The 12,370-nt window shown below is 42.4% G+C and overlaps 1 protein-coding gene across 3 annotated transcripts in view; it reads left to right on the top strand.

Moving 5' to 3' along the window:
- The window catches only part of LOC143996978 (glyoxylate/hydroxypyruvate reductase B-like), a 77,683-nt gene that overhangs the window by 32,953 nt on the left and 32,360 nt on the right, over positions 1-12,370 (top strand). For all 3 annotated transcript variants that reach the window (XM_077492314.1, XM_077492312.1, XM_077492313.1), the window contains exons 4-5: positions 4,072-4,247; positions 5,768-5,864. In XM_077492314.1, coding sequence (XP_077348440.1) covers positions 4,072-4,247; positions 5,768-5,864 — 273 coding nt within the window. The remainder of the gene's footprint in view (positions 1-4,071; positions 4,248-5,767; positions 5,865-12,370) is intronic.

Raw genomic sequence — 12,370 nt, 5'->3', positions numbered from 1 at the left:
ACACTTTGTGATAGGGTTTTTGGCCTATGATTTCTAGGTCTTTTCTATATACACCTTAATCTAGGGTGTGGTGCCTGTTTGTTTTGTGCTTTTTTTTCTTCTTGTTTTTAGACTGTTTTTTTTTTGTTTGTTTTTTTTCTAGATTCTGACTATTTTTTCTATTTTTTAATCATTTTATTTATTTTTCAGTCTTACTCAATATATTTTTTGTGGTTGGGTATTTCACTAGGAAGATTTGGAGCCTATGTTTACAATAATTTGCACTTTATAATTCTGATTCACTTTGGATAGAGGCACACGCATTTTGTATGTTTGCTTTAATCTGTTACACATTTGCACTTTAGGAGTAGATTTGCTTATACGTGAGGGTGAGATGTTGCTGGATGAGTTCACATGCACCAACATCTATGCGATTTCTGACATAAGTTGCATGTGAGCACCATATCACATATTTCTATATATTTTTGCACATAAGCACCTTTTGGAAGATGAGGTCTAGGTCCTTCTGAACAAGTGCATATTATTTCCGGACCAGGCCACATCCAAGATTATCTATGTGATTTTATTGTTAAAGTCGCATAGGGGTTCACATTGGTTAAATCATATAGAGCTTTTGGTGCCCAGCAGTCTTTGGGATTATTGAACCTTGTCCCTGATAGAGGCTAATATTCCTATTAGTGTGGGAATAAGGATATCTGATATAGAGCGCATTTTATGAGATTGCTGGTATTTTTAGGGACTAAAAAAATACTCACTTTGTATCTCCAATCTATACTTTATCTAATTTTTACTTAATCATAGGTAGCGCCAGATACCCCGGTTTTTAGGTTATAATATTGTGAAAACCCTGTTTGGGGGTTTTCTTTGGTGGGGGGCTGCAACCTGTCTAGTCCTTACTGTAAGGACATTTTCTATCCGTAAAAAAAAAAATTTCCACCCATTTTCCCCTCTACCTGTGAATAAGTAGCGCGGTTTCCCTCAGAATTTATAATCAACAACAAAGTCGACAACTTTGTGTCAAGGACAAGGGATCCGTTGGCTTGCGGAACAGACGCATTAGTCTTCCCATCAGTTTTCTCTGATCTAAGCATTTTCTCCTGTTCTGCTACTTCTACATCTTCTTTGCAGGATCAGGCAGGAACAAAAGGAGGTGATTCTCTTGGCCCAGAAGGCCTTGGTTCACTGAGATCATAAGGATGGCAATAGGAGTTCCCTGGATTCTGCCATTACGGCCGGACCTTCTTTCGCAGGGTCCGGTATTCCATCCTACCTTACAGATGCTAACTTTGACGGTCTGGCTATTGAGACCCACATCCTAAGGGGTTGTGGGTTATCTCCTTCAGCCATATCTACCTTGATTAATGCCAGGAAGCCAGCTTCCAGGATCATTTACTATAGAGTCTGGAAGGCATATGTTGCCTGGTACAGATCCAGGGGTTGGCACCCCAGGAAATATGTTATAGGTAGAATCATTGAATTCCTACAGATGGGATTGATTAATCTGGCCTTGAATACCATCAAGGGCCAGATCTCGGCCTTGTCAGTGTTTTTTCAGCTGCCTTTAGCTTCGCACTCTTTAGTGCGTAGCTTTGTGCAGGGGGTGACACGGATCAGTCCTCCGATCAAGACACCCCTAAATCCTTGGGATTTGAATTTGGTCCTGTCAGCTTTACAAAAGCAGCCTTACGGGAAATTCCCTTGGTTCTGTTGACCCAAAAGATAGTCTTTCTGGTTGCCATTTCTTCTGCCAGAAGAGTTTGTGAACTAGCGGCTCTATCTTGTAAGGAGCCATATCTAATTATGCATAAGGATAAGGTGGTTTTACGCCCTCATCCTGAATTCCTGCCAAAGGTAGTGACAGGTTTTCACTTAAACCAAGATATTGTTCTTCCTTCATTCTTCCCAGAGCCTTAATCTAGGGAAGAGAGGTTGCTACATTCCCTTGATGTAGTGAGGGCGGTCAGAGTGTATTTAAGAGCGACTGCTCAAGTTCGTAAGACAGATATTGTTTGTTCTGCCGGATGGTCCAAGGAGAGGACAGGCAGCATCTAGATCCACTATTGCTAAGTGGATTCGTCAAGTCATTGTGTAGGCTTATGGTTTAAAGAGGAAGGTTCCTCCTTTTCATATTAAGGCGCACTCTACCAGGGCGATTAGTACCTCCTGGGCTGTGCATCCTCAGGCCTCTGTGGCTCAGATCTGTAAAGCCGCGACATGGTCTTCAGTTCATACATTTACCATATTTTATCAAATCAATGTTAAGGGCCAGGAGGATTCTGCCTTCGGGCGCAGCGTACTGTAGGCTGCAATATAAGTCCTCCGTCTTCCTTTTTTGTTGTGTCCCCCCCCCTTCAGTTGCCATTGCTATGGGACATCCCACATAGTAAGTACTATGGCTCTGTGTCCCCTGATGAAAGAAAAGAAAATAGGATTTTTAATACAGCTTACTTGTAAAATCCTTTTCTCTTTGATGTATGTTTGGGGACACAGAGGTCCCTCACCTTCTTCTCCTTATACACTTTGATTGCTTGGCTACAAAACTGAGGACTCCCAGTAGTGGGAGGGGTTATATGGGAGAAGTTCACGCCTTAAGTTGCGTGCCAGTGTGCAACACCTGATATGCCGATATAACCCACGTAGTAAGTACTACGGCACTGTGTCCCCGGATGTACATCAAAGAAAAGGATTTTACAGGTAAGCTGTTTTAAAAATCCTATTTTTTTCCCTCAGTTTAGGCCGATACCTGTTCTTCTACATATTTTTGGTATAAAAAAAAAAAAAAAACTCAATACGCGTTTATTGATTGGTTTGCACAAAAGTTATAGCGTCTACAAAATAGGGGATAGATTTATGCCATTTTTATTAATAATTTTCTTTTTACTAGGCGATCTGCAATCTATGTTTAGCTGTTTGCCTGGTGTTCAGTTCTAAACCAAGTTAGCCAGGAAAGGTAAAAACGCTGCCCTGAAATATCAGAATAATATCAAAGTTAAATGTAATGATAGATTGCAAGTTAATGAATTCATAAAAGTTATAAGAGTGTAACTTTGGAGACAGTCATTTGCATGGGAAATTCTTTGTGTTTTGTAAAAATAAACTGCACTATATACTCCTTACAGGGACCCATGCGTGTGTGTTCCAGGATGGCTCTATGGACAAGTCTTCTAGCCTCCATAGAAGCCGATAGCTCTGGTGCCAAGACACTCTCCTGCTCCTCCTCCTCCAGCTTCCAATTTGACACCATCTGGATTGTGCACTCTCCTTGATCTTTTATAAATTTGAGAAAGTAGCGCTGTGGAGCTGGAGCCAGTGGCGGGGAGCAGGGATAGTATGTAAGGTTAAATTCACATGATGGAAAATCAGTGGCTGCCAGCAAGGATCGGGAGATTTAGCCAGCTCTGAATGCTGCAAATCCATATGTGCCTATTTGAGTTACGCTTTAGGGAAAAAAGGTACTAGGGAATGTTGCACTGCTTGATGGTAATCTATTTATGCACAAAACACAAGAATTAATACTACTTTAAATCATTTACTGAAGATAAGTTCTGTTTGGAAAATTATAAGACTAGGTTCACACATAAGCAGCTCTGGGCTCCCGTGCTGGTGTTTCATGCAGGAAAAAGTTTCCTGCACCTTTTTTAAAACCCAGCCAGAGAGAAATCACGTGGTGCTTGTGCACCATGCATTTTCCCATAACCAAAAATGTGCTGCGGTTTCAGATGCGTGTGTTGCCATTAGAAATGAATGGCAGCCCTGCGCATCTGCAAAAGAGGCAGCGTGGTTTATCAGCGGGTGGGTGCGGGAACAGGTACGATTTACACGCTGTCCCGCATCCGCAACCACCCGCACAAGTGTGAATCTAGCATAAAGTAGTAATGCATACAAAAAACTGCTTGTGATATATTTTTGCAATATGTTTATTTTTTCATCAAATGGCGGTCTGGTAGACTTCCCTACCCATCCAGCACCAATGTACTCTTTGCTTCAGTTATGCATGGCAAAATCATAGAGTTGGATGGGCAACCGCCCACTGTTGAAGCAGAGAACCTCACTTCTTAAAATTTCTTGCAGACTAGAAGAGGAAAAGTCAGTTGGGGCCACATACTGTGAAAACCTGTCAGATTTGCTCCAGCAGTCAGATTATGTAATTCTGGTTGTTAACCTAACTCCACAGACAGAAAAACTAATTGGGAAAAGAGAATTGAAACTAATGAAGCCTTCAGCAACCTTGATTAATGTCAGCAGAGGTTTGTATAAGTCTGCTAGTCCTGGTCTTTGTGTGATAGAAACTACATAATATAATGACTTTCACTGTATAACTATATGATTTCTCCTGTTTCTTTTTTTAAAAGGTGTTTATATAAAAGTTTTACAGAAATAAAACTCAAAAAGAATAACTCTGGCACTCAATATATATATAAGATTAGTTCTTTAAGGTCTGGTTCACACTAGTGCGATTTCAGATGCGACAACGCATGAGAAGGGAAATCCACATTATTTTCAGTGATGTCCTTTCACATCAATACGACTCAGTGATTTGGAAAAGGTTCCTGTACTATTTTGGTGCAATTCTAGTGCAATTTTGGCCCAATAGATTATGCAAACCACTTTGAAGTAGTGTCCAAATACCAGCACTACATAATCACCCTGAAAGTCAGATCGCAGCAGTGTGAACCTAACCTTAAAGGGATTTGGGAGTTGCATACACAAGCCTAGTAGACGCACATCTGCCACAGGACCTTGAAGGACCAGTACTGCATAAAAATATTACATAGTAATGTACAGGGTAAATTAGAAAATAGAGTATATTTTTTGAATGGTTGGTTGAGACAAATTGACTGTCGTTCTCTATCAAACTGATTGAAAATGTTCTTTTCAAATGAATTGCGTCCATTGTATGTGGTTTTCCTTCAGGAAATTACATTTATTTCTAAATCGGTTAATAAAAGCAAATTTAATGTTTAGAGAACTTAAAAACAACATTCATGAAGTTTCTGTAAGCATTGTACTGGCAAGATTTTTCCTATGAACGTTCATACCAAATTCTACCAGTGTAAGGCCAGCCTAACTCCAGCCAAACTTTTTTTTGTTTGTTTTAGTTTGGAGTCCTGACAGGAAGTGAGGGTTATTTTCACTAATAGGGGCACAGATGGCAATAAAAGCCTCACAGAGGCTCTAATCCACCCTGCTTTGTCAAAAACAAAATGAAAATGTTCTTGCTAGAGTTGGGATTTAGGGGTTCACGTCTGTGCAATAGCAACAAGTGAGGAAATGTGCATTGATGCGTTTGGAGTAGTGTGCTTCAGTGCATTGGCTGTGAGTAGTGAAGTGAGGGTTGGCGACAGTGCATTTTTGTTTATGGAATAAAAAACATTTACATTCTCTTATGCTTTATGTCCTGTAGTTTTAGAATCCCTGTCAGGCTTTTTACTGCTATGAAGGGCTAGCTTAGAACCATAACAATGAAGTGAAGGGAGCGCTCCAACAGCAACAGGTATAGAAATTTAAAAGCTTTGTTATACTTCCTGTATTGTGACATTGTAAGCAGAACAGGAAGTACAGGTACATTTCTCTACCTGATCCCTGGATTGCAGTAAAAACCTGGCTGGGGTTCTGATCCTTCCTCACACAATCCAAAATGAGAAAAAATGTCTTGGCTGCCTTGACATACAGTACATGTTTCTAAACTTTTTGTTTTAACACCATTTATCATTTTTAGTCTGAACATTTTAGAACTATTTACACTGGTCATGTTCTTTGCACATAGGTCCAGTCGTTGATCAGGATGCTTTGGTGGAAGCCTTACAAGTGGGAGAAATCAAAGCTGCTGCACTAGATGTTACATATCCAGAACCATTGCCTAGGTAACTTCTTACGCTTGAAAATTCTATACTTGTATCCTTATGTTTTTTTTTTTTTTTTTTTTAACAAAGCCTTAACTAAGGCCTGGTTTACACTAGTCTGATGTGATCTTGATCCGATTTCCAGTGAGATTTTGTAGTGGTACTGCAGTGCGCCTTTGTGCATTTTTGGCGCGTTTTTAATGCTTTTACTACTGGGATTCATCCCTGCTGTCAGCAGCAGGTTGTTAAGGAGACCCACTAGTGTCCTAACAACCATGAGTAATCTCTGCTGTCAGTGGGGGAATTAACCACTAACAGCAGAATGTAAACAAAAGAGCCAGCAAAAAAACAAGTTGACGTCGGGGTCCACCCCCAATCTATACCAGACCCGCACAAAGAAAAAGAAAATAACGCGTGGAGTCCCCCAAAATCAATATCAGACCCTTTGGTCTGGTATGTATTTCAAGGGGAACCCCACGCCCCAAACAAAAATTTAAAAAAGGCGTGTGGTCTTCCAAAATCCATGCCAGAACCTTATCCGAGTATGCAGCCTGGCAGGCCCTCCCCTTAACCATACCAGGCAACATACCTTCACCATGGGGGTGAGGGGTAGCTTTCCAGGGAAGGGGGGGCGGATCTGTCTGCTGACCAGAGCAGAGTGGGCAGATGACAGGTACATCTCCACTCAATTTTTTGGAGAGTAGACACGGACAGAGCCTGCTCTGCTCTATGGATGGTCGGGTGTATACAGACTCAACTGTCAATTTACACCCACCATCTCCAATCTACCTACAAATCCCCTTTTGTTTGTTTATATATCGGATTGGAGGTAGGTGGGTTTAAACCAATGCAAGTCTGTTTACATCACCTGGTCCATAGGGGTGAATGGAACTTCCAATCAGGCCTGCCTGAAAAACTGACAGGCGGACATGATCGGTCTTGTGAAAAAGGGGCTTTAGAGTTTGTAAAATTAGCTTTGTGGCAAATGATTTACATTGTGATATTGTGAATGCAGCAAATAGACCAGCAAGGGTGTATTATATTTATGCTACATTAAGAGAAACATTTAAAGTAGATAGATGTATTTCTGTTGACTCTGCATTGCTGTTGTGGTTATACAGATTTTGGAACTCCACAGACTGTCTAATAAATTAATTTGTTGCCATATTGAGTCTTTAGATGCTTTAATTTGCTAAATGAAATAATATAGAATAAATCTTTTACACAAGAAGTAAGATAATCTACTGTTTCAGTTCATGAAGACAGAGGTGCATAAGTATGTAAACAATTTTTTTCTATCTTTATATTTTTTTAATTTCTTGAATATAATCTTTAACTGCTTGCCGTCTGCTGACAGTAGATATACTGCAAATGGGTGGCACAGCCAGGCACTGCGACGTTTCTGCACAACGCAGTGTACTTGCTTGTTTTGGTGGCTGCTGACCCGTGCTGTGTCCAGTCACTGAGTTTGGCTGAAACCTGCTGATTGGCTGTGACTAGTTACAGAACTAAACCTGCTGATCGGCTGTGGCCAGTCACAGAACTCTATGCACAGACAGCAATCTGTCTGTTTCTTCTCCCTGAAATCAACCCTGAGTTCAGAGAGAAAGAAACAGCCAGATCTGTTGGTAAAAGCAGCACACATTACATTCGTTAGGCACACAGGTTGCCCCTTGATGTTAACCCCTTCCCAGCCAGTGTACAACATTATCACTGTATTAGTGTCACTAGCGACATCAGTGTCAGTTAGACCCTCCCAGTCAAAGTCTGTTAGTGCCAGATTGTCTGCCACACAGTCACACTATAAGTCGCTGATCACCGCCATTATAGTGTCTGTATTGATCAGTAACTTGATCACAATCATAACTATGCTAGCATCCCCAAAAACAAATTTTGTTTTTTTTACCAAAGACATGTAGCAAAATAAATTTTGGCCTAAATTCATGAAGAAATTCGATTTTATTGGATACGTTTTTGAACAGAAAATGTGTTTTTTTTTTTATTTCAGTATTTTTTCGTTTATACATTAAAATTTAAAACCCAGTGTTAATCAAATAACACCAAAAGAAAGCTCTATTTTACCATTTGTTTTATTCATTTTTTTTACAATATAATTTTTTTAAAATATTTTTTAGGAGCCCTGTTGGGGGGCTTTGGTGAGATATCAGGAGTCTAAACAGACCTCTGATGTTTCACCTTTGAGATGGAGATGGAGGACACAGCTGAGCTGTGGGGACGAGGTGAATCGGGGGAGGGGGGGGGGGGGGGCAGGAAAAAGTACACAGGGCGGGGGAGGGGGGGGGGGTGGAGAGCACACAGGGGCCAGCAGAAAGCTGCATAGGAGGAGCTCTGGGGCTGGTTGCATATAAAGTAATTGATCTCTCAGCGGCTGCATAAAGAAAAATGGAGAGATCAGTTCCTCTATGCCAGTGTCTCTCAATCTTTTTCCAGTTGGGGCACCCTTGAAGTACATCCCTAGGTGAATGGGGCTGCACTGTAATCATTCCACAACTGTGTGCATTGCATGTAGTTGCAGCATAGTGATGATGCATTTAGGGGGTTAAAACAGACAGTCAGCAGGCAACATATTGCCTCTTTATCTAATGCCTCTGAAAAGTGATCTGAGCATGGATTGCTTTTTCAGAAGAAAGGCATTTTCTTGCTGGTACTATGAACAAGTGGTAAAAGAAAATCAGTTCTGATTGTAAACATATAGGGGGTCAGCATTAAAAGCGCATACCGTATATACTCAAGTATAAGCCGAGATTTTCAGCCTCTTTTTTGAGGCTGAAAGTGCCCCCCTCGGCTTATACTCGAGTCATCGCTGTCTGCCTGCTCGATCAGCGTGTCGAGCAGACAGACAGCGGACATTCTAAAATTCAAAAGCCGCGCCTCCGCCTTCGCCTGTGATAGGCGGAACACTGAATTTCCCAGCAGTCAGTGTTCCGCCTATCACGGACATCCGCTCATCCTCGTACTACGGACGAGGATGAGACGATGTCCGTGATAGGCGGAACACAGGCTGCTGGGAAATTCAGTGTTCCGCCTATCACAGGCGAAGGCGGAGGCGCGGCTTTTGAATTTTAGAATGGCCGCCGAGGCGCCGACGAAGAGCGGCGATCCTGGCAAGGCACGGGACGGAGGCAAGGCACGGCACGGGACGGGACGGAGGCAAGGCACGACACGGGACGGAGGCAAGGAGGCAAGGCACGGCACGGGACGGAGGCAAGGAGGCAAGGCACGGCACGGGACGGAGGCAAGGAGGCAAGGCACGGGACGGAGGCTCGGGACACAGGCTCGGGACACAGGTAGGCTGGACACACACACACACACACACACACACACACACACACACACACATGGACACACACACACACAGGGATGGATGGATACACACACACACAGGGATGGATGGATGGAGACACACACACACACAGGGATGGATGGATGGAGACACACACACACAGGGATGGATGGATGGATGGAGACACACACACACAGGGATGGATGGATGGATGGACACACACACACACAGGGATGGATGGATGGATGGACACACACACACACAGGGATGGATGGATGGATGGACACACACACACACAGGGATGGATGGATGGATGGACACACACACACACACAGGGATGGATGGACGGACACACAGGGATGGACGGACACACAGGGATGGACGGACACACAGGGATGGACGGACACACACACAGGGATGGACAGGCATGTCTCACCCTCGGCTTATACACGAGTCAATAAGTTTGCCAGTTTTTTTGGGGGTAAATTGGGGGCCTCGGCTTATATTCGGGTCGGCCTATAATCGAGTATATACGGTACATACATGTAAACACCCATGTATATATATATATATATATATATATATATATCACACAAATATATATAAAACACACACACACATACATACACATATACTGTGTATATATAAGCACACACATATAAACACAGACATATATAAATGCACATTGTAGCGGGGTGCCTGTGAAAATAGGTTAAAATGAGAGGAAAAATGATTGATGGGATATATGTTCCTCCACAGATTCTTAAATTTGCAATCTAAGATAATACCAGCAAAGACTTCAGGGTAAAGGAAAGTTCTTAACCCTGTATTTGTAAAGTCCGTTCTGGGGCTGGATTTATTGGGAGTCTGATAGAGATCTGGGTGGGACAGACTCCCAAGTCCGTGGACTGCAGTTTAATGTTTTCTTTTCAAGTCTTGATTAAGGAGAGAGAGAAATAAATAATTTGAGAGAATGAATATGAATAGGAGCATGGCTGCTTATTCATGACTTTGGATAAAAAAAAAAAAAAAACAGGGACTGGTCAGACTATGGACACAGTAAGGCTCGGTAGAGCAGACGTTTATTTTTGTTTGATGGCAAGATGCCTTTTTTCTTCTGTTTGGATATATCCTGTGGATTAAACATGTTTTTCTAAAGAAAATGTGAGTTTGTCCCTACATTGAGTCTGATGCCCTACAACATACAGTGGTGTGAAAAAGTGTTTGCCCCCTTCCTCATTTCCTGTTCCTTTGCATGTTTGTCACACTTAAGTGTTTCGGAACATCAAACCAATTTAAACAATAGTCAAGGACAACACAAGTAAACACAAAATGCAATTTGTAAATGAAGGTGTTTATTATTAAAGGTGAAAAAAAATCCAAACCATCATGGCCCTGTGTGAAAAAGTGATTGCCCCCTAAACCTAATAACTGGTTGGGCCACCCTTAGCAGCAACAACTGCAACCAAGCGTTTGCGATAACATGCAATGTGGCTTTTACAGCGTCCTGGAGGAATTTTGGCCCACTCATCTTTGCAGAATTGTCCTAATTCAGTTACATTAGAGGGTTTTCGAGCATGAACGGCCTTTTTAAGGTCATACCACAACATCTCAATAGGATTCAGGTCAGGACTTTGGCTAGGCCACTCCAAAGTCTTCATTTTGTTTTTCTTCAGCCATTCGGTGGTGGACTTGCTGGTGTGTTTAGGATCATTGTCCTGCTGCAAAACCCAAGTTCGTTTCAGCTTGAGTACACGAACAGATGGTCGGACATTCTCCTTCAGGATCTCTTGGTAGACAGCAGAATTCATAGTTCCTTTTATCACGGCAAGTCTTCCAGGTCCTGAAGCAGCAAAACAGCCCCAGACCATCACACTACCACCACCATATTTTACTGTTGGTATAATGTTCTTTTTATGAAATGCAGTGTTCCTTCTACGCCAGATATACTTGGACACACACCTTCCAAAGAGTTCCACTTTTGTCTCATCGGTCCACAGAATGTTGTCCCAAAAGTCTTGGGGATCATCAAGATGTGTTGTGGAGAAATTGAGACGAGCTTTGATGTTCTTTTTGCTCAGCAGTGGTTTTCTCCTTGGAACTCTGCCATGCAGGCCATTTTTGCCCAGTCTTTTCCTGATGGTGGAGGCGTGAACGCTGACCTTAACTGAGGCAAGTGAGGCCTGCAGTTCCTTGGACGTTGTTGTGGGGTCTTTTGTGACCTCTTGGATGAGTCGTCGCTGCGCTCTTGGGGTAATTTTGGGCGGCCGGCCACTCCTGGGAAGGTTCCCCACTGTTCCATGTCTTTGCCATTTGTGGATAATGGCTCTCACTGTGGTTCGCTGGATTCCCAAAGCTTTGGAAATGGCTTTATAACCCTTTCCAGACTGATAGATCTCAATTACTTTCTTTCTCAATTGTTCCTGAATTTCTTTGGGTCTCGGCATGATGTGTAGCTTTTAAGGATCTTCTGGTGGACCTTACTGTGTCAAGCAGCTCCTATTTAAGTGATGCCTTGATTGTGAACAGGTGTGGCAATAATCAGGCCTGGGTGTGGCTAGAGAAATTGAACTCAGGTGTGGACAACCACAGTTATAGTATGTTTTAACAAGGGGGGCAATCACTTTTTCACACAGGGCCATGATGGTTTGGATTTTTTTTCACCTTTAATAATAAACACCTTAATTTACAAATTGCATTTTGTGTTTACTTGTGTTGTCCTTGACTATTGTTTAAATTGGTTTGATGTTCCGAAACACTTAAGTGTGACAAACATGCAAAGGAACAGGAAATGAGGAAGGGGGCAAACACTTTTTCACACCACTGTATGTACACACATATAAACGCATGTGCACACACATATAAACACATGTGCACACACACACTCTTTTAAAAAACGGCACTACTGTACCTCTTCCTGCCGGGTACTGCACTATAGGGGGAGCAGAGAGCACAACACACACTGTGCTTTCACTTTAGGTGTAAAGAGTGTGACCAGCTCCCCGCAGTGCCCATTTACAGTTCCCTGAGGACGGGGAGCTCGGTCTCAGCCACCCTTGCTGCTTTTCCTATCCAGACATACAGGGGGCCTGCATGGAGATCCCTGTACGTCCGCCCCTGCTTCCAGAGGTCAAGTGGTTCATTTACATATAAAAATGTTAATATTGTTAAAGAATTATATGGAATACCTGTAAAGCAGTGAATTTCAAAATCACCAAACATT

This window comes from Lithobates pipiens, unplaced genomic scaffold (assembly GCF_037356315.1).
Source record: "Lithobates pipiens isolate NorthernLeopardFrog02 unplaced genomic scaffold, aLitPip1_a1.2 Scaffold_19, whole genome shotgun sequence".
Lineage (NCBI taxonomy): Eukaryota > Metazoa > Chordata > Amphibia > Anura > Ranidae > Lithobates > Lithobates pipiens.
Note: the sequence above shows the minus strand (reverse complement) of the source record. Positions and strands in the feature narration are given on the sequence as shown.